Below are 26337 nucleotides of genomic sequence, written 5' to 3'. Positions count from 1 at the left end.
TATCTATCTATCTATCTATCTATCTATCTATCTATCTATCTATCTATCTATCTATCTATCTATCTATCTATCTATCTATCTATCTATCTATCTATCTATCTATCTATCTATCTATCTATCTATCTATCTATCTATCTATCTATCTATCCATCCAATTTCTTGTATTAGGAATTTTAGTTTTTGCATCCCCCTTGGTGGCAGAGTGCAGGGTCAGCCATTGTACAGCGCCCCTGGAGCAATTGCAGGTTAAGGGCTTTGCTCAAGTGCCCAGCAGAGTAGGATCCCCTTTGGCAGTAACAGGAATTCGAACTGGCAACCTTCCAGATAATGCGTGCAGATCCTTATACTTTTTGTGATTTTAAAGACGTATAGCATGGCTCATTAAGACCTAAAGGTCAGCGTGTTTTGCTTGTAGTATGGTATTTGGGTGAACAGTTTATATCTTTGTGTCCTGCAAAGAAAGGAACGGCTGGTACATTTTTTCATTTGTAGAAAATGAATTCTGCAAGTGGCTATTAATTCAACTAAGCAAAAAGTCTCGGTTTGTTGCAGAAATTGACTTCTCACCAGTTCTTATTACAGGTTTGTAGAAATATCCTTAAAATGCATTTTTTTTTAATGTTGAATTTTTAATATTTTAAGGCTGTGCATTTTTCTGAACTTTTCAGTTCCTTAATTATTAAATAGTTTATTAATGTTTTCTGATTATTGCTTCATGTGCAATAAAAACTAAGTGGTGTTACCTTAATACTTCTTTGGCATATGCAGGCTTGCTACAAATATGAGTATTTTCAAGCTGCCTGTAATCGCAAGCTCACATTTATTTTTCATATGTAACTTCTTTCTTCAATAAGTAACCAGTTTGTTGATGGACTCCATTTATGTGGCAGATAGTGAATGACCTGCTTTAAATTAATCAGTAGTAGTGAATAAGCCCTCTCCCATTTAAGCCACACTTTTATTGTAGTCTGTTTCAAAAGAAAACCATTAAGAGAAGTTAGCCAATTGAAAGATCTGAGAAGAGAACAAGTCTGATAGTTTAAGGTTGTATATACATAATACAATGAAATTCATACCTGCCTGTCTTTCTCAGATTAGTGACAGAAGTACATGGACATAAAGAAAGCAAGCCAGTGCAATATGCTCCTGCTCATATACATATATTCATACTAGCCAGTGTGGTCCATATGAAATCACGGACTCTTGGACTAGCATTTCAATTTATATGTGCAGAAGCACAACAGGCTACTTATCTGCATATATTTAGGTTCTATTCACATCAGAGATCCCGGGCACCACAGTAATGGTTTAAAATTATTTTTTAGATTGTTAATGTAAATTCTTGTAGATTTTTTCATGGTCCCTGTTCTTTGCTGAATGACATTTGTGTTTGCAATCGACAATAATTGGAAACCGGTTGTAATAGTTTTAAACCCTGATGTAGTGTTTCACTGGCCTTTTGTTTGTTTTTCTTGAGGCATGTCCTTCATTCTGGGTAATTTTCGCTTCTTCACATTCATTTACATATCGTAAATTATATTTCACTTCCTTGTCTACTAAGTGCTTCTTTGTTACATTTGTTCTCTTTTTGTAAACTTTAGTACAGCATTTCTTTCTACTGTTATGTTGTGTAAGAAAGAGAAAGGACAAGTAAAAAGAGTTGGGCAAGCTGTGCCCATATATTGAAAACAACAAGAAAATATAGACTTTAAAAAAAAAACAAACAAGACAGTAACATCTTTTCAGACACGAGTTTAAACCTGAACTGCCTAAGATGGCTAAACCACCGGTCTTGTGTGCTTCCGGCAGGAAGGGGCAAGTCCAGGAGGCCAGACACTAGAAGTGATGTCAGAGATGGTACGGCCATCAATCTTTCGGTCTGTAGTGGGAGAAAAAGAGAAGACATTAGCACACAGCACTAACCCCCAGTTTGGTGGGTCCTTACCATCAGCAGAGCCCTTAAGCCTTCTCGTAACGCACATACGTGACACTTGCCTTTCACTGTTCATATGATCATATTGTCGATGTCCATACTGTCTGCACTGCATTTTTTCATAGTTGCTTTTATCATTGACTGCTTAAACATGCTTTGTTCAGAATGCTAATCTGAAAGCTCCTTTCAAAAAGTAAATAATTCCACACTTTACCTTCTCAAACTAGGTTTAAAAAAATTGTTAAAGCAGTTGTGTTACAATTAAAAGAACTTTTCCAGGTAAAACCAGTTTTGATTAAATTCAAGAAAAAGACTGGGGTGAAAATTAAAACTTATTTTTCATGTTACTCATTATATCTAGTGAGCTTAGAAGATGCATAAATCCATGCCATTGCCAGGCAACAATATCAGTAAATCAGGATAGTATCCTACTCAAGTCTCTAAATGTGCTTATCATGCTACAGTTAGGACTAATCAGTATGCACAATTGGTCACTTTCAGGCACCCTAATCATTCAAATGATCAAGGTAGTGAACTTAATGGGAGAGTGCGGTTTTCTTTATATTTTTTCAGGTTTCCACATAGCATCCGAGGGAGATGATGTCCCATGCATACTGCACCCCCCATTCCTCCGTCCATCCATCAAGAGGGCATTCTGCCCGAGTAAGGACGCTTTGCTTCCATTACAATCTCACAATAAGGTTTTAAAAAGATAGTATAAGAACAAATAATGCATCCTCATTATACCTATAAAATTTCCAGCTGCAAAAGATGTAAAAATCCCTTAAATGTTTTCAGATGCCTCTTCTTGAGCTTCGAGTTGGATGATTATGTTGGTAAGTTTTTGATTTCTTCAGAAACATATGACCAAATTGAAAAGTTTGAATTTTTTTTTTCCAGTTTAGATTGTACTTTTTCACAACTGCAAAACACCATCTGAGATAAATGAGCGGCCACCATAGGCATGTACTTTTGCCCTGGTAAGATTGTGACTAGCTTTGCAAGTGCCTCAACTTCAGTGTTTCCAACTTCATGCGTAACTTTGAAGGCCTTCTTAAAGAATTGGGTTGCTGGTTCATTTTTTTTTTAGCATTCTAAAATCTGTTTTTGTTAAATGAGAGTTTTGTAGTTTATGTCTGACTAGAGCCACAATATTTGATGCATTCTCATCATAATTAATAAGGAGCCTGATTAACCAATTAAAGCATCTAACCCTGAAACAATGCATTTTCCGTATGGGAACCACAGTTCATGTGACAGATTTAAAAGATGCAGAAAGTGAGCTGTATGTCATGATCTAGAGGTATTTTCTACACAATGGGCTCATTTAATGAATTCCAGAAAAGCAGAAACTGGAGCTTAGTTTGGTTTCAGCAGTAATTTGCCTGGCTTCCATTTCAGGTTTATTTTTGTATATGTTGTTTCAATATTGAAGCTCTCTTTCTCTTTTTTTTTTAAATATCTATCCCACCTTTTTTGCTTACAGCTGTGCAAAAATGAAAACATATGCCAGAAAACAGGCAAAGCTGAAATTTAAATTTGGAAAACTTGTCAATGCTATTGTCCTTGGCAGAGTTTTGATAACATGGCTAAATTCTAATTAAATCTACATTTTGCTTGACTGTACATATTTTTGAGCCTTTTATTATTTACCAAATTAAACTGTTATCCAGGTTTCAGATATAACATTTCAGAGTTTAAATGTGAAAAGCTTATTTTGTGTTTGTTTATTTAGTGATAATGGTACATTAGCTAAAGCAATCTTAACAATTTGGCAGGATGTTAGAACGAACAGGTTTTCTGGGTCAGGATGGGGTCCTGTTGTAGGCCAAAGAATGAAGCGTTTTATTTTCTTCAAATCATTGTACTTGAAGGAGCAGAGTTCAGCCAGCCAGCAATACAAAGGAAAGGAAAGAATAACTCCCCACCCAACTGAATACACATGTGAGTTTAATCCCAAGCGGGAGCAACACAAGTTCTTTCATGAAAATATGAAACTTGTCGTTTCCGTTCCATTTTACATTTACATGCAAGAATGTATTGGTTCACTTGTGTTCCTAAAGCAATGTGTGTGTAGGTTTTCTGTGCTTCCGTCTTACTTGACACACAGCTCTTAGTCAATTAATATCTATATGTATATCTATATCCACAGCATATTTGAAATCTTATGATTGACTATCGAACAACCTTACAGCTTGTTCAGCTTTGTCTTTTGCTCTTTGCTGTATTGATCCCGATATGAGTTTTTTTTTTTTTTTTTCTTTCTCTCCAGCCGTCTATTCATTTTTCCAAATTGTTTATTGTGTCACAAGCTTATCAGAAATGGGAGCATACTAAAGCAACATCAGGCACTAGTGACGACCAATGCTGGGTGATTTACCAGTGTAAGAGAGCAGAGTCTCCTGCGTGCAATTTATTTGGGACAGCCAATCTGACATATAAAGTAGATCTTTAGGGTATGAGAGGAAAGCAGAATACCTAGGAAAAGGTTAAACTTTACATCTATTTATATTTTTAATATTAATTAATGTATCTATTTCTTAATAATTAAGTATTGTTCTGTTCTGAATCAGACAAATAAAATGGAGTGCTTTAGCTCAGTGTGGCCTAACATGGGCAAGTGTTTTGATTTACACTAAATTTTAGGAAAGCAGGTTGAAGGAATGAAAACACACAGAGAAAGCTTAAAGACGTGCTTTTGGGCAACAGGGGCAAAATCTTGGCTAATGGAAGCAGCACAGTGAGGCTGAATAGAGTAAGAATTCCCATTTTGCTTCATAAGAAACAATGCTGTAATACTGCAATGAGGATGGGAGGCCAAAAGTGCATCATTTTCTTTTCTTTTTATATTATCATTATTGAATGTTTGGTGGAGGCCTTTAAATCAGGATATGTTGTAATTAATGTTCTCTGGCATCATTTGCTGTGACAGTGTACCAATTATGCAAGCTCCTGTAACTTTAGTCGCTTCCTGCATTGTAAGGTCTGCAGCTGTTTTTTAGTTTTCTTTCAATTGTCCTCAGGTCAAGTTAAACCCCGCGCCCACTGGCTTAACGCACAGATACGGAAGAAATGCTTTACACTTACATTGATTGTAATCTTTTTTCTCATGGTTAATGCATAGACGTGCATAAACATTTTCTGGTATTTAACAGTGAATTCTTTAACTAGCTTTATGTGCACTGAAACTCATAAATATTTAAACTTTTTAGTGAATTGTAAGGTTCAGGCATAGTTTCTCTTCCAAGCCTAATAAACTAAAACACTTGATTGTTTTAGAATTTTTCAAGTTAAAACACATAAGGTCAGTCTCTTACCATCTTGTTTAGTTCTTTGAATAATTTTGTTCCTGTAAAATAATCCTATATAAATGTTTACTTGATCTCCCTTTTATTTTTGAAGGCTTTATTTTGGCAAATATTCTTGAATTTATGCTTTGCCGTAGGCTCTGATGTATGTTTAAGAACAATGGGCAGCTGTTGATGGCGTTAGCTAGTGGAATAGTGCATATGGTTTTCATTGGAGTGGAGGAGAAAAATCATACCGTGTGTGTGTGACAGAAAAGAGAGAATTCAACTATGCATGTCCAAGAAGGTGGAACAGAGCAAATAAGGTGGTTTCTTAGGGCAGAGTGACTGACGTGTGTACACAGAACCAAAAGCATGAAAAGAGAAATAAAGTACAGGTGATGAACTTCACCTACATGAACATTAACAGACCATGTGTATGTATGCGCGGGCACACATTCACTGGGACACACACGGACACACCACTTCTGATTTTCATGAACTTTTCTGATGCGCTCCACTTCTAATCCAAATTATTCCTGTGCCACAGCTAATAACTGCTTGGCAGTGATAACATTTGATCTTATTAATCATTCTGACTTTTCCTGGGGACTTTTGCAGATGTACCAAAAGGCACACTTAACTACTCCAATTCAAAAACGATGGACATTTTGAAGCTGAGAAATATTAACCTTGGCCTGGGTTGTAAACTAATTCTTCAGTTAGCTGAGACTCCTGGAAACTAGGCATTCTATTATACGTGTCTGAATATTTTGGACTTGAAAAATGAATCTAGTGTTTTTTATTATCAGTTTACTTTGGCTAAGGTAAGAAATACCTAAAGATTTTTTTTTAAAGAGGTTTAATTTAATCTTCAATTAAGACTTGCACCTAATATGACAAACAGAACTGAGTGCCTGTTTTTTTTTTTTGGTGTTGAAGAAAGGAATTAAATCTAAATTTGTGCGCTTGATAAATGTAAATTCTTGGATTTTTTTTTTAAACATGAAGATCCTGCAGAGGAAGAAATGTGTGGGTGGCACTGGTTGATGCAGAACAATTTCAGACATCAAAAGTATGTATTTCCACTTCTGAGGATCTGTCGAGATGATAGATTTTTAAGTACTTACTTATGGAAAGGACTCCTTTTTGATTAAACACATTTCTAGTTCTTAACTGGTAATGTCTTTTCTGTTATATTAATTAATTAATTTTTTTACTGATGATTGATCGTCTTTGAAAAGGCAGCATGAGATATGCAGCATATCTTATCACTTCCAAATCTGGTAGCTGGAACAACTCAGTTTTGTTTTTCCGATCAGTCAAACAAAGAATATTTTATAGGCTGATTTCAATAAGTAGATAAGAATATTTAGAGATTTTTTCCATATAGGTTATAATACCTGGCAACTGAGCAAAACACTGTCTGCCTCTTAGGGAGTGTTTTACTTCTTTTTTTTTTTTTTTTTATCCTAGCTAAATCAGATACAAGATAATGTCATTTTGTGTTGTGTTTTGGTTATTGATTGAACAATAGGATTTGAAAAAATGCAATGGACAATAAAAGCCAGCTGCAGGATACTTTTCTTGGGATGCAATCCAGGAACTGAACTGAGAAAGATGATACATGACCAGTAAAAAAAAAAAAAAAATAACTAAATAAAATACTGTACATATGCAGACAAGCTTAATAGGAGTTAAAACATCTCATTGTCATTAAACAACCCCAAAGACCATTAACACAGATCATAGAAGATGCAATGAAAGACATAGCCACAAGAGGAATTTGATCTAAATTGGAATACAAAAATAAAGTACAAATAAGGAGTAACAGTTCATTGAAATATTGAAGGACTGAAAAACAAGTGTACAGGACATGGTGGCACAGTGGCTAAAACTGCTGTTTAACAGTTTCAGGGGACAGGGTTTGAACTACTGTCTGCTCTCGCCTGTGTGGGGTTTGCTCATTCTCTCTGGAGTATACCGTATTGTTTTTCTTCTAAATACTTTGTTTCTACATCTAAAAGATATATGCATACCATTGACAGAGTACACGAGTGTTGCTTGATGAATTAGTTGTTCCCTGTGATAGACTGGCACTCTGTACTGCTTCTCATCTGATGCCCTTGTTTCTAAAATGGAGATAAGCAGCTTTGTGAATGGACAGAAGTATTGAACTGTACAGTTGTTTAACAAATTAAATATTCAGACTGCTGGAGCTGGGATTACTCTGAAAGTTAAAAGAAAAAAAAAAGGTCACAGAACCTTACACAAACTCCATGTGTTTTGTGTACATAATGTCAAAATCTTGTAGCAAAATAATTTTAGATTGCAACATTCTGTTAAAAATCCATCGTAAACCTGTAACCATTTCCAGTGACTTTTGCTAACTTTAGAGACACAGTAAGTCTTGGATTAGGTCCTATTTCTGAACAGATATTTGCACCAAACTCAGCATTAATGTTCAGTAGATAAACACACAATTTTCAAGTTCTGTTGCTCGACTGAGAATGTGAGAAATCGATTTTGCTCTTAATTTTTGCATAAAGAGATAGTTTAGACATTTTTTTCTACATTTCTCACTCCATGTTTCTACTGCTATAACAAACATTCTGTCACTGTCTAATTATATTAATTTGTGCTTGTTAAACCTCTAGACCAATAAGAGGGACGAAAAAATATGACAGACATCAGTTTGTGATCAAGAAAGTAGTTGACCTTTTATAAAAGGTATTATGAAATTTGGTTGTGAATGCTGCCAAAACCTCAGTCTTGTATATGATTAATTGTAGAGGTGGTGTTTTAAGAAATTTTGCCAACATTAACAGCAATTTTACTTAAGCAGACAAGTGCGTGCCTGCCTTGTTGCCATTGCTGGCAGACATCAATGATTAATCAATGACTACATTTTGAATGAAATCAAGAGTAGAATAGAGGACAGTTATAATAATACATGTCTGTTATTAACCTAACCAATGGATTTCCATGCTTTGACTCTCATTTGATTAAAACATTCTTGTGCGTCTTGCCAGACATGGTTAAGAATTCAGTATTTGGCCAGGTATTGGCTTCATTTGTCTGTCTGTCAACTGTGTTGCTTTGTAACTGGCAAGTAAATGAGTACAAACTTTTGCCCCTAAGCCTTTTCTGTATATAAGGGCTATTTATCTTGGCTTCTCCAACCTCTGTTCGTATTTCCTATTTTTATGAGCAAGAAAAAAAAAATTGTACAGACTTTTTTGATAATGAATTTGCCCAGTAATATCACTGTAGACTAATTCAAAGTAGAAATGTTTCATGAACTTTTTAGACGGTGCCTCCAATGCTTGTCTAAGGTTTCCCTACAGCAGCGTTTCTCAACCTTTAAGTATTTGCGACCCAAGTTTTCATAACAGTTTTAATCACGCCCCCCTAACGTGTTTTTGAAACCCTAATAAAATGTATTCCTATATTTTTTGCTGTCGATACACCTCTACAAGTTTAAAATTTCCCTACAAATAGCGAAATTACACCACATATGGCCACATTTGCACTCCCCTTTTTGTTACTTCGGGTGCGCACCCCACAGTTTGAGAACTGCTGCCCTACAGTATGTCTGGGGTTCTTCCTCTGCTAATATTCTAATGTTACATAAACCAGTTGCTTCCATATTGTCAAAGAAAAAAAAAAAAGTATATTTTGTTGGGACAGTTTGTTGTGTTAATACTTTTATTAACTGAAATCGAAACTGGCTGTATGCATTTCTGATGTGATTGTATTTGTTGGCATTGTGATCTAATAGCTAATAGTTTAGTTGTTACTGACTCAGTATGTGACAGTTAGCAGGGCATTTAATTATAAAATAGGTAAGTAATTAATTTGTACTGTAGTAGTTTTATACCTTTTTAGGCACATTTTTCTTTTGCATGCTCTCCGTCTTTGTACTAATTGATTGCCACCACTCTGGTCTTATTTGTCGTCCACAAGTACTCTTCCTCATCTACCCCAACTTTCAATAAACACAACTCTGAATGGATGTGTTCATTCCCAATGAATGCGTTTTTGAAATTAATTTAGAGCAGTTAGTAATTCTATTCTGTGGTTCGTCTTCTTTACCTAGGTTGATTCTTCTAATTTAAAATAATGTAAAACAATTTACAGAGTAATAATTAACAGCGGTCCATTGGATACAGCAGCCTGATTTAACAAGTCAGTTTCATCAGAGTGTCCATTTGAATCTTGTGCAAGCTATTAGTCTGCAACTAGTTAGTGCTCTTGTTGTCTGGAGACAATTGGCCGTCAAGTTTTCAGCCAATTATTTATTAAGAACCAAAAAAATTGAAACTGAAATGTATATCATGCAACATATACTGTTTTTAAACCACTGCATACTCTTGGACTTTTGTGGTTTTCTGCTAAGGGGAAATAACTGTGAAAAACACGAAGTGATACTGTTCTTCTTTAGTTATTAAAAATGTAAATGTTCAGGTATGTTATTTACTGCTATGTAGTAAGATAAATATAGTGCCAAACACATGAACATGTGATGTGCTTTTTTGTATTCTAATCCTGTTTTAAGGTCTCATGTCCCTGTTTCCCATATAGGAGGCAGTAAGAATTATTTTTTTCTTTGAATTTTTATGATGCTGTTCTTTGCAGTCAGAGAGAATTATTATTTTTTTTTTTTTTTTTAAACAAAACATTGTTTTTTCCTTTTCAGGCAGTCACAGGCAGACGTTTTGGCGAGAAGGATTTTCGAGGAGGGTTGGAAAATGGAATTCTGTTGTGTGAGTAAGTGTCTGCTTTTTGTCTAAAGAAAGGATTTTCTAAATTGTGTATGTTGTGGAGGAGAACATCTCTAGCCAATCCATGAATATTATAAACAAAGCCTTAAATAATATGTAAAATTTAATAAATCAGTTTTATTTGGAGACATTTTTCTTTCTTAAAAATTCAAAAGCTGGCAAACAGCAATTCCACTTTGGAATCTGATTGATGCAATATTAGGTTTTTGCTGTTGCCTAACTTGCACTTCTTCATTTTGTATACTGCTCTCTTTTTAGCAAAAAAAATGTTTTTCTTTTTGTGATTCTTGTGTTTTTTCTTGAGCTTCTGCAAAAAAGCTAACTTTCTCCTTTTGGGATGGATGGATTGACTGACTAACTCTGTCTCTCTGTGTGTCTGTCTCTCAATAAAACTTCCTAAACATAAGAGGTAGTTTATTTGTTTGACTTTATATTTTATTGAGCTTTACTGAGAATTGTACCTGGATGAACATTTCTCCAAATAATTCTAGAAATGTCTGTGTATTTTTTATTATTGCATGTAGTTTTGAGTTAGATTGGTCTGCTATGAGTGAGAAACACTGACATTAATATATTAGGCAGGTTGAACTCTCAGCACTGAGTGAGTGCATTAATGAATTACTTGCCTGTTGAAAAAGTTCTTTTTTCAATTATTTCTTTTCCCAACATAAGTGAGAGTAAGCGTGACATCAGTAACAGCAAAGCAAGGCATCTCCAGCTGGTTCACCAGTTAGAGAGCCCAAACACTCGGATGTGGCGCATTTTAAAAGTTAGCACAGTTTGTTTAAAATTGGGGAAAGTCCAACAAACAAGGATGCACAGTTGGGCGTACAGTAATGTGTTTTGAAACTGGAACTCTGCTTGTCAGTTACAGGCTTCAGAAAGACACCTGCTGCTACCTGCCACTTCCTTTCCATCAGCATATTGTTCAAGTGGGACCTGATTGTTGTATCCAATACTGCCTGCTACACTTTGTTTCCTTTTTAATGTGATATGTTTCCATTTACCAGCACACATTTTGATGTGGGCACTTGTCTTTTGCCAGCCCCCTTTTCCCACAATATTTTGGAAGCCACATCTCTACATTTCCCCATACACAAATTGTAGAAGAACAACTGACATTTGATTTCTTTATTACCTGTATTTTTTTGTTGAACTCGTCCCCAAGTTTGAAAGGTGCTACACATTTATTTTTTTCATAATATTGAAGTAGAAATGTATTTAATTCATTCAATAAATAACTGATGTGCAGCTTAATCCAGCTACTTAGTGCATACACAGAAAAAAGAATATAGACTTTTACTTCCAGATACTGTAACCTGGGACATTGAGTTTCAGATTAGTCTGTATATACTTCAAACCCAACTCACAAGGATATTCATACCCATAGCACTTTTATAAAATCTGTCTCTTATTTAACATTGCACGTTCACTGCAAATGTACACAGGCATACACAGTATATGACAAGAAAATCATTATTTTACATAGTATATGAAATTCCTTAAAGCTTCAAGTATTGAATTTTGTAGGGGGTCATAAGTGCAATGAAATTCTTGCAAAGCATCTGCGTTGTTGAATAGCTCAGGGCATTTTTTTTAAATTTGTGAGGAGCCTTCCTACATAACCCAGAACACATTTTAATTTGCTAGGCAAGAATTGGAAACCGCATTCTGTTTGAAGTTCGGTCAAGATTCAGGGTGCTGTCTCCACTTTCTTGTCTTTGTTTTGGCCAAGTCACCGGAGAGGTCAGAGAAATGTCTGGACTGTTCTAAAGGTGAGAAGCTGCTGGTTTGTCTACTGGGCTTATAATAAACTGCGGCTGAAACTAAATCGTACAGTAATCTATAATGAACAACGGCAGCTTCTTTTTTTTTTTTTTTTTATTTCCCAATGAGTGACCTCTTGTCTTATGATGACTAAAGAGTATAAAATAAATTTGAAGATGAAGAAAAAAGTAAACATCTTATGAGTAGATTAACTGAAAAGTTTTGTGACTGTGTTTGACACCTTACCTGGTGTATTCTAGACTATCTTGTGTGAATCATTTTGTTCTGCTTAAGGGGTTAAATCTAATAATAAAAGCAAGGCCATATTCATCCTTAACCAAAGTACTAAATTAAACCATACCTTTGTGAAACTGCCTTTAACTAACACACTCTTTTTCCTCCTCTTTTTTCCCCCTAATACAGGTTGCTAAATGCTATAAAGCCAGGCATTATAAAGAAGATAAACAGGCTGCCAACTCCTATTGCAGGACTGGTGAGTTTTCTCAATTTATATATTGCAAATAACATGCATGAATTATCTAGAAAAATTGCATTTAACTTGATGATTAAATGAGTCTCCTCTGAGCAAAATGTACAACATCAGTGCATTGCATAAACTATGTTCATGCAGTTCTTAAAGAGAATTTCTAACATTTGAACAAAACAAAGGATTTGTACCAGAATGGGAGCACTGAGGAAAGTGCTATATAAATGTAAAGAACAATTAATATTTATTATTATTATTATTATTATTAAGGTTTTTTTGTTATGTCACATGTACACAAAAGCAATGATTAATTAGAAGGTGAATTCAAATCTATCCCGGCTTTTGTGTTTTTGAAACTAACCACCACTTTGGGCTCCCAGACAAGTGCAGCTTTAAGTCCCTTGTCAGAATATTTGTCACAGCTGTCTCAACATATTAAGATATGTTATCAGTAATAGAGTTGAAAGAAATACACTGCAAGGCTGACAACATTGAGGAGATTAGCCTTCATATGAATGCAGTGTTTGATTCTCAAGGCTTTATATTCTTAAGAAGTGTTCTATACAGTAAATTTATGAAAACCTAAAGGTCTAACAGATACTTGTCAACAGCAGTGTTTGATTCGCTACCTTTAAAAATATAAAATACAGCGAAAAGTTTGATAACAGGTATTTATATTGATTTCACTTACTGTATACTGAATTTATTTTACCATTACTTTGCTAACCAGTGTAATACCATGCCTCCCATAAACACTATTGCTTCACTTATCTAGTGTCCTGGATTGAAATTGTGTGCCCATTTCTTCTTCGTGGGGAGTTTGTACATTCTCACACTGTCTGTGTTGATTTTCCCCCCACAGTACTTCAGTTTTAGGTACTTGCATGTTCAGTTGACCATCAGTTCTAAGTTGGCCCTGTGTGATTGTGAAGGTTGGTGTGTGTGACAGGTGTCTTTGTGATGAATTCCCATCCTATTCAGGGCTGACTACAGTAATCCCTCCTCCATCGCGGGGGTTGCATTCCAGAGCCACCCGCGAAATAAGAAAATCCGCGAAGTAGAAACCATATGTTTATATGGTTATTTTTATATTGTCATGCTTGGGTCACAGATTTGCGCAGAAACACAGGAGGTTGTAGAGAGACAGGAACGTTATTCAAACACTGCAAACAAACATTGGTCTCTTTTTCAAAAGTTTAAACTGTGCTCCATGACAAGACAGAGATGACAGTTCCGTCTCACAATTAAAAGAATGCAAACATATCTTCCTCTTCAAAGGAGTGCGCGTCAGGAGCAGATAATGTCAGAGAGATAGAGAAAAGCAAACAAATCAATAGGCCTGTTTGGCTTTTAAGTATGCGAAGCACCTCGGCACAAAGCTGTTGAAGGCGGCAGCTCACACCCCCTCTGTCAGGAGCAGAGAAAGAGAAAGAGAGACAGATAAAAACAAACAATCAAAAATCAATACGTGCCCTTCGAGCTTTTAAGTATGCGAAGCATCGTGCAGCATGTCGCTTCACGAAGCAGCTGCACAGAAGGTAGCAACGTGAAGATAATCTTTCAGCATTTTTAGACGAGCGTCCGTATCGTCTAGGTGTGCAAACAGCCCCCCTGCTCAATCCCCCTACGTCAGGATCAGAGAAAGTCAGCACAAGAGAGAGAGAGAGAAAAGTAAGTTGGGTAGCTTCTCAGCCATCTGCCAATAGCGTCCCTTGTATGAAATCAACTGGGCAAACCAACTGAGGAAGCATGTACCAGAAATTAAAAGACTCATTGTCCGCAGAAATCTGCGAACCAGTAAAAAATCCGCGATATATATTTAAATATGCTTACATATAAAATCCACGATAGAGTGAAGCCGCGAAAGGCGAAGCGCGATACAGCGAGGGATTACTGTACTGCCTTGCACAGTGGGAGTCTTGCAGTCATGTTGTGTAATCCTTCTGAACTATGTAAGTTTTACTTTTGTGTTAATTTCTGATTAAATACTGGTTCAGTACTGGTACTGTGGTACTTGAAGGTGAGTTTAAATGCATTCCCTTCTTACTATTTCACTTTCTAATACTGTTCATGTTTTCATACCATCCCATCTGTCAAACTGCTTGCTGAACCCACTTTCTCTAGTTTAGGATTTCAGGCAGTGGCAGTGTCCAGTGCAAGGCAAAGGAACTCACACACAACCACATTAACTCATACTACCCACTTTTAGATTTACCCATTAACCTAAAATGTACATTTTTAGGTGACTTTTTCAGGGCCACTGTGGTATAGCATGTCCACCCCTGTTTTAATAAAATAATCCGTTGGCTGGCTCGTTCTCCATGGGTGCACTCACGCAACTGTGGGGAGTTAGTGAAGTAATTGGGGTGAGATGCACCTGCACGTGAAGGTGCAGTCTTTCTCAATTGGTTCATTGGCTTCCTGCAATGCGCGATTGAGACACTGCACCCACAGAACCTTAAAAATAAGCTGGGCACAAGAGAAAGAGAGAAGGAAAAGAGAGCGGAGGTTAAAGGACCGTGAGAAAGGCAGGAGCATCAGTGAGCCAGTGCTTAGAGAGAAGCAGCCAGACGGGATTGATGCCCCAGGAAGTAGCGTGTGGCCAGTGATCGGCAGCGGTGGGAGGTTGGCGCCCTTTTGCTGGATGGAGCCTGGAACGGCAGCGGTGGGTACAGGAGCATGGTCTGGTGGCTCCCCATGGAATGCCATGGGCCAGATTTGAAGGATGTCTGCGCCTGTTGGTAGACGTCTCTGTGTGCTGTGAGGTTTGAGTAGGATAAACTGGAGAGGTGTCGGCTTTTAAATGGAAGCACCGGGGATTGAGAATTTTGAAGAAGACCTCCTGCCTGAATTTTAACCTTGTTTTTATGGATTTATTTATTTGATTATTTTAACCTCCAAATTCACCTTTTTAAAATGGATTATTTATTTATTTGGGAACTGTGCATGACATTTTGAGACACCGTTTTAGAAATTGTTTTTAACAAAGGCAGTTGCTGTTTTCACAATACCCTTGCTTGGTGTGTTTTGTCCTCATCTGCCACCTTCATCAGTTGCGCTACTGACGGTGTCCGGTTCATGTGGCTTCCATTGTAGAAAAGGGAGCAGGGAACTGACCCGCACCATCACAGGCACAAAATGAGTCAGAAGCAGGAATTTAATTCCCTCCTAATTCTTTGTGGATTAATATCCAAACATTGACAACTTGGATATCAATTGTCAAATTTTATCCATCCTTCTGTTGTTCTTATTTTCTACCCATCTAACTTAACCAGCTACATCCACATCAGAAATCCTGTGGGCGCCTGGCAGAAATCCACTCTGGAGTCAGTGCCAGCCCAGACAGGGCAAAGTCACTCAAGCACCCACAATCTATCACACAGGACCACCTTAGAGTGTCCAGTAAACCAAATATGCATGTGTTTTGGGTGTGTGAGGAAACAGTGTCCAGAAGAAACCCTGTGCAGACATGGGCAGAACGGATAGACTATAATAATACATTTTATTTATATAGTGCCTTTCCCATGCTCAAGGCACTTACAGAATATAATAAAGAATGGCAAGGTATACAGTATATAGCATTGCACAAACCAGATAAATAAATAAAGAAGATTAAGACAGTGAATTCTGAAAAAAAAAATAATTGATGTTCTAACACACACTTAGGTTACATGAGCATCTTGACAGAGAAGTAAACTGAGAGAAGGGTAATGAAGTCAAATAGAGCTAAAAGTCTTCCTGAACAGATGAGTTTTGAGTTGTTTTTTAAAAGAATTCATGGAGTCAGCTGATCTAATTAATTTTGGTAGGTCATTCCAGAGTCTGGGCGCTATACAGCTGAAGGCCCTGTCACCCATAGAGTGTAGATTAGTGAGGGGCACAACAAGATTACCAGAATCAGAGGACCTTAGTGGGCGGGCAGGCACATAGTGATGGAGAAGGTCACTGATGTAGTTTGGCACAAGGTCATTTAAGGCTTTGTAGGTTATTAGTAGGATTTTATATTCGATTCTGTAAGACACAGGGAGCCAGTGAAGACGGAGCAGGATGGGTGTGATGTGCTCGCTGCTGCTGGTTCGAGTAAGGACTCTTGCAGCTGAGTTTTGAATAAGCTGGAGCTGTGATATAATATTTGAAGGCCTGGGCTGGGATTTAGACCTGTATGTGCATTCAGATAAATAGTTACTACTTGAATGAGGGCTAATTAAATTATCCTATATTGATGTATTCTTTCTCTGTGTGGCCTAGTCGGAATATGTAGCTGTGCTTTCTGAATCTAAAAGGATGTTCTGTCAAATTGATCTCTGATTCTTACAGTAACAAATCCATTACGAATAAGAATGTTTACAGTAAGTTTCTTTATACCTACTCCTAAAGAGAATTCCCTTTAATTGCAATTTAGAATTAGTTTAGTTTTCAATTTCCCTGCAATTTCAAATCGTTTTCATTGTTTTTTGTTAAAGATAAAATGATTCTGAATTGAATTACTATAACCCAACCGATATGAAGCAGTTTCTATTTTTCTTTCTTTTTACTCCACTGTAATAATATAGATACTTTTCAGCTGCTGTTAGATAATTTTAATTGAGGGTACTTCACTGGTTGTCATAGTTTAGATTGGGATAAATATTACATTAATCAGCAATCTAATCTTTCTGAGCTCTTTACACTGAAGAATGTACATCTGCAATCCCAGAATATCATTGTTTTCATTATTTTCATTATGCGTTTCCTGACCAAACCACTCTATCCAGAGCACATCTGGTGTGTCCTGGGACTGCCTGTCAGTCTCCTGCCAGTGGAGTGTGCTTAGTGCACCTCCAGTAAGTGGTGCCCAGGAGAAGTCTTCGCTATGGGCCCAGACCACCTCTTCTGCCTCTTATCAATCTGGAGAAGAAGCAGAAGTTTGGATCCAAGTTCCTCATGTAGTGGCAAGCTCCTCAGCATGTCACAGTGACCCCATTTCAGCCTCTTACACCCACAATCTTTCAGTTACCTCCCAGAGTAAATGATAATGCACTTGCTTGCTGGCTGATTTTCTTATTGTTCTGTTTGCTTCAGATGCACATGCATGGATACAAATGTTGTTGTATGTTCTTTATCATGAATGTAATCATTATAGTCTAACTTGAATTTTATCAAGTATTGTTTTTCACATGGCTCTCTTTGTTAAGGCCATGCTTTCCTGTTAAAAACATAGGAAAATTGAGAACATGCAAAATCCTTACAAATCATACCTAGGCTGAGGTTTGAACCCAGGACGTTGGTACTGTGAAACAGCAGCTCATACTACAGCGTTACTTAAATGAGTAATCCTGCTTCAGGAAATATACACATTGTTGACTCAGATTTGTTATTTTCCATCTTTTTTTTTTTTTAAATAATGGAGACAGGAGCTTTATGAAAGAAAAACCATCAGTAAAGATTTGGTTGATGCCTGGTACTATCAAGTTATTGTGTCGAAATCAAATATTTTCACCCCAGCAGATTTCTTGCAGTGTGGCTGCAACCTTTTCTAACACCCGTCCCTTCACAAAGCAAAAAGAAGTTCATGGGAGTCCAAGCCCTTTTGTGAACTGTTGTTGTTGGTTTTTTTTTTTTTTTTTCTTTTTCAGGATGTTTGGCTTGGCAGTGTTTGTGGCGGAGAGATGTGTGTACAGATTCTGCAAAACTAAGTTGTTTTATTTTTATTTTTGGGGGGGGGGGGGGGTTAAATAAGATTATGGTAAACCTCATTACTTAACAGTTGTAATAACTCCCTCCCAAAAATACTAGGTGGTTAGAGAATGAGTTTATGTTGGCTTAACTTGCTACACAGGTGACTTTTTTTTTTTTTTTTTTTTTTTTTGGAAAAGGCACTGGTTATTTTCAAAGTCGCATATTATGATTAGTCACACTGATATCAGTTACTGCCTAGGAGTGTAAGCTTTGGGAAAGCTTTATGTGGCATAATTCAGATAGAAAAATCAGCAGCGGGTTATGTTGTGCTGCAGCAGTTCATACTTTCAGGGATGTGGAATGCCTAGTGTGCTATACTCGGATGGAGACTTGCTGAAGTGCCCATGTCTGTGGTACAGTATATTTTCTGTTACTCTGCCCATTTCTGAGTGTTTTGCTTTGCTTTTCCTATTTCAGTATTTTTCCTAAATGAGCTCCCAATTAAGGGATTACATATTATGTTAAAATAGTTAGCTCTTTACTCCCAAGTCATTTTAAAACTAATTGTCCTGGCTGTAGGTTCTTTGTGGTATTTTACTTAACTCAAATGACCATTTTTAGAGCTGATTGTATTCAAAGATCCACATTTTAAATTCTGAAGCTTGTTTTTGGGGGCATCAGCAAGCTTTTAATTGGAGAATGATGACGATATAGTGCCTTGGGCTATGGTGTCATAGCAAAAAAGCCTTTCTACCAGTTTTTCAGGTCTACTTGATACTCAATATTTTTTTTGAAGGAGTCCAGTGCGTCCTTTGGGAAACAAAAGAAGCTGTGTTCTTCATTTTTGAATTTGTCTCCTACTGAGGAAACAATGTGAAACACATGGTGTGAAGACATTGCAGACATAACCAGTAGAAAAGTATTTGAGTGTCACTGAGGCTCTTCAGATTTGAATCTGTCCTAATTTGCCAGCTTTGCTTAATATCTGTGAACACAGTCTGGGACATTCTCAGTCAACAGCTGCCAAAAGCAAAGAATTGCCTTTCATCTTGCATTTTATTCATAAAACAAAATGTCATTCCGTTTTTTTAGATGTTTTCTGTGAGTCAAGAATATTAGGAGGTCCGGTTTTGCCTCTGTACTGCTGTCTTTACAATAATGAAGTAAAAATGTATATTTAAAGTTATATCTCCATAAATGGAAATTGGATACACACATTTGAATAGGGTTCAGTAAGGTGGCATGGATCCAGAAAATAATATGACGGGGACAACTCTGGCATATGAACAGCAACTCTTTATGCCAGTGTAAGTAGCCTAAGTCCAACAAGATGTGGTATGCCCTTTAATGTGATAGGCTAGCAGTAGCAGGTACTCGGAGAACAATGCAATGAGTGAAGTCATAAAGTAGTGGCAGATCAACAAAACAATTTCCATAAATAGAACAGATGATAGCAGATGGATCACTAATTGAGACTGACAAGATTCTACCCATTGTAGATCAGATAACCATACAGTGCTTACAATGGCCATCGTATAATTGAGAAAGCAAGCTCAAAAAAGTTATTCCGGGGCCTGATACTGTCTGGAAAAGTAACCCAGTGGGTTTCTGGGTAGAGTCCAGTGATTCCACAGATGAGATGAGGCAAGTGTTCATCTAGCAGGGCAGCCAGACAAAGTAAGAAAACTGGAGGTGGATAAGACTATCAGGCATTTGTTTTTTTTTGCTAGGCAGGCTGCCCCACCCAAGTGTAAGAGACAAGGAATGCTAACTGTAACCAACAGAGCAGTTAAAGTTTCCTTTGAATTCATTTTACATTGTAAATTATAGGTTTATTAAAATGTTTTGACGAGTATATAAGCAAAATCATAATCTGTTCACCAATCACACAAAAACAGCTAAACAAATTTTTACGATATTTTGCATGTCTGTTGCCATTGAGCCAACTTAAAATATAAGCTATGTGGCATATCTGAGAGAGGGGTGGGTAGTAATAGAGGAGGTCAACCAATAATGGGCATCAATATGGGGAACTGCAGTTCCCATCAAGCAGCAGGAGAGTGTTTTGCACCAGCCAAAGCAGGATCTTATCAAGACAGTAGATGCAGAGTTTACTTCTCAACTAATATGGTATTATTGTCACACTGGATGACATATTTTGTTTAAGAGAAAGTCATTTTGTCATATTATGGGGTGTGTTTAGCCTTGAATTTCCTAATGACAACCCCCACACTCCCAAAAAACTCCAAAACACCATTTTTAGAGAGCTTCATTGTTGCGATTTTACATGCGACACAGTTCGTCATCAATTACCTCTGCTGATTCGCTCACCACTGCCTGTTTTCCATCCATCCATCCATTTTCCAACCCGCTGAATCCGAACACAGGGTCACGGGGGTCTGCAGGAGCCAATCCCAGCCAACACATGGCACAAGGCAGGAACCAATCCCGGGCAGGGTGCCAACCCACCGCAGGACACACACAAACACACCCACACACCAAACACACACTAGGGCCAATTTAGAATCGCCAATCCACCTAACCTGCATGTCTTTGGACTGTGGGAGGAAACCGGAGCGCCCGGAGGAAACCCACACAGACACAGGGAGAACATGCAAACTCCACGCAGGGAGGACCTGGGAAGTGAACCCAGGTCCCCAAGTCTCTCAACTGCGAGGCATCAGCGCTACCCACTGCCTGTTTTGTGATGTTAAATTATTCATAACCAGTGTGATAAGATTCAGGGAGCCGGACAAGAATATGTGGCAGCCTGCTATGTGTTGGTTAAACTTGCAGATATGAATTTTATTGCACTGAGTAAACATGACTGCATTTTGAGAAATGAACTGGTGACACTACATTTTTTTTATCAAAGCAAAACCTTACATATTTGACAAAGCTAATGCCATTGTATACCTGCATGTCTTTACTAAGTGTGACAGAGATTAGCCATGATGAAAGAAAATGAAACACAATTTTTGTTTTTTGTTTTTTTTTTTACACATGCCAAGTTGCTGTTCAGAATATAGTAGAAAGAATTTTTTAAATTTTTTATTGATTTTATTGAAATCACACAACATTCCATACAAATAGATCAATTTTACAAGACTAGGATTAAAAACAAATCAACCCCCACCCCTCATAACTTTTACTGGTTTTTGATTGTAAACATCTTTTCAAGTTCATTTTAGCATGAGAAGCTTTGATGCCAATGACGCATCTTTATAATATTAAACTACCACTGGTTCTCTCTCTCTCTCTCTCTCTCTCTCTCTCTCTCCTGTAATAATACTATGGAGACTCTTCAGCAATGTCTGTGAACCCGAATCCTACACCTGTTCCCCCCACTACTGTATATGCTTTCCACGATCTATGGATTAAATTATTTAATGAGCCATCCAGTTTATTAGCGTGAGATTAAACATCATCTGTTTGTGAAACAACACTAAACTAGGAAATACAAAGCCAGGAGTGTTTTGGTTCCAACCCAGGAAGGAGTTACTGCAATTATTAGGTTTGATTAGATAAACATTTATTAATCCCAGGGGGAAATTTAGATGCATACAGCACCAGAAAGATAAAAAAGATAGACTCATGGGACAAATAATATAATACTGTAAATCAACAGATAGATAAGTAAACAGAATTTATAAATAAATCAATGAATATTGTGTAGAAATAGCAAATTAAGTATAAGCATTCAATTTGGGATGTCTGGAGAAAGCACTGAATTGCCTGATGGCAATCGGCAATCCCGTTCTACACAAAAAGAACAAATTCTTGATTATGAGATCAGAGAAACTTATCAGAGATGGAGTGTAGTTGATGCATAGGGCACTCGCATTTCAGCTAGGAATGAAATTTAAAAAACACAAAAATTTGCTGTCTTACCATAGCCTGTTATATCAGTTTACCTGGGCTACACTGGGTACTTAAGATAGTCAAAAAGGATAAACTTGAAATAACTCTGACATATTGATTAGTGAATAGTGATTTTATGGGATCTTAAAAATACCAAACATGTATTACTAGATAAGATGCATTAAATTTGGATGAATGTTCAATTCATTGCTTTACTACTGGTGGAGTGTCAAGAAATTAATTTCTAAAAATCGTTGTTGATCTCTTAACAGACGTGTTTTGTGTGTTTTATATTGCATAAAGTTTCTATGATAAAGTTGCCTGTACGCCAGAAACCAATTCTAACAGTTCCTTCCCTCTGTTATAATATCACTATTATCCCAAGAATACTTTTTACATTTAGTTTAGTGCGCCAGCTATCTCACTTTTGTTGGGTTAGCCCTGCACTTTGCCATTAAAGAAAAACATTCATCTCCTGTTGTTTTCCCTGTGTGTGTGTGTGTGTGTGTGTGTGTGTGTGTGTGTGTGTGTGTGTTCCAGATGGTCCATCTGCATGGCTCAGTGCAGTCCTTGCAATGGTTATATGGAGATGCACCACTAAAATGGCTTGGCATGGATCAGCACAGCCTATCTTATGGATTTTATTCAATATGTTATAATTTATAATGGGGGGGGGAAAGTCCCTGCAAGTCTAGAGTTTGCAGATAACATGACAATACTTTCTTCTGCTAGTAACGGGTCACTTCCAACTTCAACATATTTCATTAAGCAGCACCCACACATCTGCCCAAGTGGGACCAGGATGCTTTTGTCAACTTCAAGTCCAAATATGGATTCTTGCTCGTTTCAAGTAATCTGTGCATGGAGGCCTTCTTGAATGTGTCTGTCTATGTAATTTACATGCTGTCATTTCTGAAGTCTATAGTACCTTGCTTATGAGTGTGTGACAAGCGGATTAAATGGAAGCCAGTGTCTCGCCCAGCAGGAGAGAGGTGGATTTAAAACTAGGAATTACAATTCAATCTTAATCTGCAGTTGCACCTTGGGATGGAAAAATTCAGGTAAATCTACACAGCTGTGTGGAGAAACTCTTTACTATTAATACAGAATTGCCACCTTTAGTTGTTGTTTTTAAAGACTGTTATTTTACAAATAACATATTTATATTACAAATATATATACTCAGAAAAAATTATTCATCCTTTTTTTCTAAGGTGTCAGAAAGCATTATTAGGAAATGTAAAGTTTGCAGATAAAAGGTTTAGAAATTGTATTCATGTAATGTAAAATAGGCAGCATTTTTTGTGTGAAGTCTGCATGATTTCATTGTGGTGAATTTCTTACACAGCCATTAAGCCGATTTGCAACTCCTAAAACTGTTTTTTGGTACTGGTCTATAGCTGTGTCCTGCCACAGTTTGGCACTCTAGTCCAGCTTTGGTACTGCCATAGACTTCTAAGTGTCTGGAATCATAACAGGGGAAAAAATGAGACTGTAGAAGAGAGAACTATAAATATAAGGGAAAAAATGAAATAGGAAGGCAAAATAAGAAAATGATAAAAAAAACAAAGCAATACATCAAGGAATAGTAGTTTAAAAATGAAGTGGATGAGGTAAAGGGTGGGGGGAAAAAGTAATTCTTTATTTGAAGCAGTTTTAGCTGGTATTGGCTCCTTTAACTTACTTTTCTGTCTATTGCACTTACACATGTTTGAAAGGAACACGGCAAAGGTTAAAGAGCAGTCATAGTTCATTGTAGCACCTCTAAGTAAAAAAGCAATAGTGTGTTGTATTGTTTTTACTATATTTTTTTTTTTTCTCAGCCTAGTGTTTACCACATGTAGCAAAGACCTCTGATTATTTTAAGTATTATTCTTGGCAGAGAAACCTCTGTGTCTCTTGTCTGGAAAGGAATTTGTTGTTTTGGTTGGAATTGAGTTGGAATAAAAGCCAACCCCCTCTGTCTCCCCCCTAGAACAGCACATTTTGCTCTTGTTTATTTCAGTCTCCTGAGATCTCCTTAGTGCTCCTGATGGATCAAGTGACTGAACACTTTTTTTTTTATAATCTTTTTTTTTTTTCCATTCTTTAAGAGTTCTAGCACTGAAGTAAGGCAAAGGTGTTTTTTTCTAATGGTGTTCATGAAAACGCCCGCTTCTTGTGTGTGTTTTCAAATGTGAACTAAATAAGAACATTTCCCTTTGTGTGTGTGTGTGTGTGTGTGTGTGTGTGTGTCCCTCTCATTCTTTTTTTTTTTTTTTTGAAATGCATAACTCTTATTCTGTACAGTTATTCTGCCTAGACTGTGGTGTAAGATCTATTTTCTGAGCCTGCTTTGTGGAAAACAGTATTTTCAGGACATATTGGGAAATCATTGGACCTGAGTCAAGTTCTGGATGGGAAGGCTATTGCAAGGCACTCTTGTGCACCCCAACACTCACTCACTTACATAGAGGTAGTTTTTTTGGAATGTGAAAAGCAAATAGGAGAACCTGCAGAATCACAATGTAGTAGTCCAAAATGAAAATCTGGGTCTAGAGCTGTAAGACAGCAAGGATAACCACTGGGCAACCCCTAGAATAAAAAATCAGATTGACTTGGCTTTATAGGTTTTTCTTGAGTTATAAGTAGTCATTTCAATTGCAATGATTTGTTTCAGTTGTGCTTGCAGAAACAGAATGAAAATTTTCTTACAATACATTTTCATAACTTGGAGGTCTCAGTTCAACATTTAGTCAGTGGAGAAGATGTCCTTCAGGTTGAAACTAATGTTTTTCAGCCCCTTAGTACCAGATGGGTTGAACAGGGATTGGTAGTGCTGCTTAATCAGTAGTCACAGTTAAACCTTAAATTTTTTTTTGGTTGGTTCACTAATTAGAAAAAGTAGACCTGCATGTGGCACTAAAAAGGAATGGCAATTGGAAAATATAATGCTCGCCTTTTTATTGTGTGGTTTTGTATATATTTTGATTTTAAGCTTTTTTGACACTCTCACAAAGAAATAATGTTGCTTGGATGATGGTTCAAATTTGAGCATGCACACGTTTTATTTACTATCATTTTATCATCTCTTTTTATACCCACATTATTCTTCAGGTTATCACTGTAACAGATCACTGCACCATGTAACAACAGTTCTAAGTGAGAATGAGGCGCTTTATGAGACATCTGTCTTTTTCAGCACATATTTCAAATCCAGCCCAAGTTTACTAACCCAGAATTAAGGACAATAGTACTTCAAATTCTTTGTTTCATTTAAATCCTCATGAATGCAATACTTGCTTCCTGTACTTATAATATGGAACCCTTCAGCTGTGATTATGGATGTTGTCAATTAGTAAAAAAAAAAAAAAAAAAACACAACTATCATTACATGGTTTGAAATATCTGATCCATTCATCCATCCATTTTCTACATTTCCCTGACCTGATCTAGTTCTATGAAGGCTGGGAGCTGGAGACAGAACTTGAACTTATCTCTGGGCAGGATGAATGGGTGAGACGCCAGTCTATCATAGGGCACACTTATGCACACAGCCTCGTTGACTCATTACAAGCTAATTGCAGCAACCAGCTAACCTAACTTGCCTGTTTTTTGGCATGGGGAAACTAAATTGCCACAAAGACAAAGAGAATGTGCAAAGTCCACACAGACGGTGACCAGGCCAAATCATTTATAGCTGCGAGACAACAGTAACCACTACATCACTGTGTAACCAGAGTTTTGAAATATGTTTCACCATATGTTTGTAAAATTTATTGAAGGGCTGCTCTTTTACAGCTCATTTTCCAGATGTTGTACAACGCCATAAAAAGAGTTGAAGGTTTTTTGTGTTTGTAATGCAACATGTATATCTATCCATCCATAGGTCTGAATTGCAATGTGATTATTTGGATGGTCACCTACCAGGTAACACTTGTGGTTGATTGGCCAGTCTGAAAATATCCACCACGCCCTCTCAGTTTGCGAGAAGCACATCATAGGCATGTTATAGAGTACCTGTCAAATAATAGAGTACACAACACATGTTTCGCCCTAATGGGGGCTCATCTGGGGCCTCATGCATAACGCCGTGTGTAGAATTCGCACTATAACGTGACGTAAACACAAAAGCGGAAATGTGCTTACGCACAAAAAAATTCAGATGCATAAATCTGTGTGAATGCCAACTTCCACATTCTTCTGCTCCATAAATCCTGGTCAGCGTGAAAAGTAACAACGTGCACGCATCTTCCATCCCGCCCCAACTCCCAGAATTACACCTCTTTGAATGTGCAAATCAATATAAATAGCCATTAAGATCAGCCTTCTGTGAAAAGACAATGACAAAAGCACGAGGGAAAATAGAAGGATTTCAGCAAATACCAAGTAGAGGCAAAGAAAAACTTACTATTTGTTGGTTTAAACAGTGGTATAAACAACAAAAGGAAGTTGATCGAGTGACATAGCGTGTCGGAGTAACTCGAAAGCTCAAGTTCACAAAGTCGCACAGTGCCTGAAATAAAAAAGTCACATATCAAAGTCGCCGTGAAAGGCGAGTTGTAGCCCACCTTCTGAGTG

The 26337-nt window shown here is 37.1% G+C and overlaps 1 protein-coding gene across 3 annotated transcripts in view; it reads left to right on the top strand.

The window, feature by feature from the left end:
- Positions 1-26337, top strand: part of LOC114651884 (LIM and calponin homology domains-containing protein 1-like) — a 338328-nt gene that overhangs the window by 130058 nt on the left and 181933 nt on the right. For all 3 annotated transcript variants that reach the window (XM_051928055.1, XM_028801930.2, XM_028801931.2), the window contains exons 2-3: positions 9920-9990; positions 12195-12264. In XM_051928055.1, coding sequence (XP_051784015.1) covers positions 9920-9990; positions 12195-12264 — 141 coding nt within the window. The remainder of the gene's footprint in view (positions 1-9919; positions 9991-12194; positions 12265-26337) is intronic.

Source organism: Erpetoichthys calabaricus, chromosome 5 (assembly GCF_900747795.2).
Source record: "Erpetoichthys calabaricus chromosome 5, fErpCal1.3, whole genome shotgun sequence".
NCBI classification, from domain to species: domain Eukaryota; kingdom Metazoa; phylum Chordata; class Cladistia; order Polypteriformes; family Polypteridae; genus Erpetoichthys; species Erpetoichthys calabaricus.
This window is presented reverse-complemented; position numbering and strand designations above follow the sequence as displayed.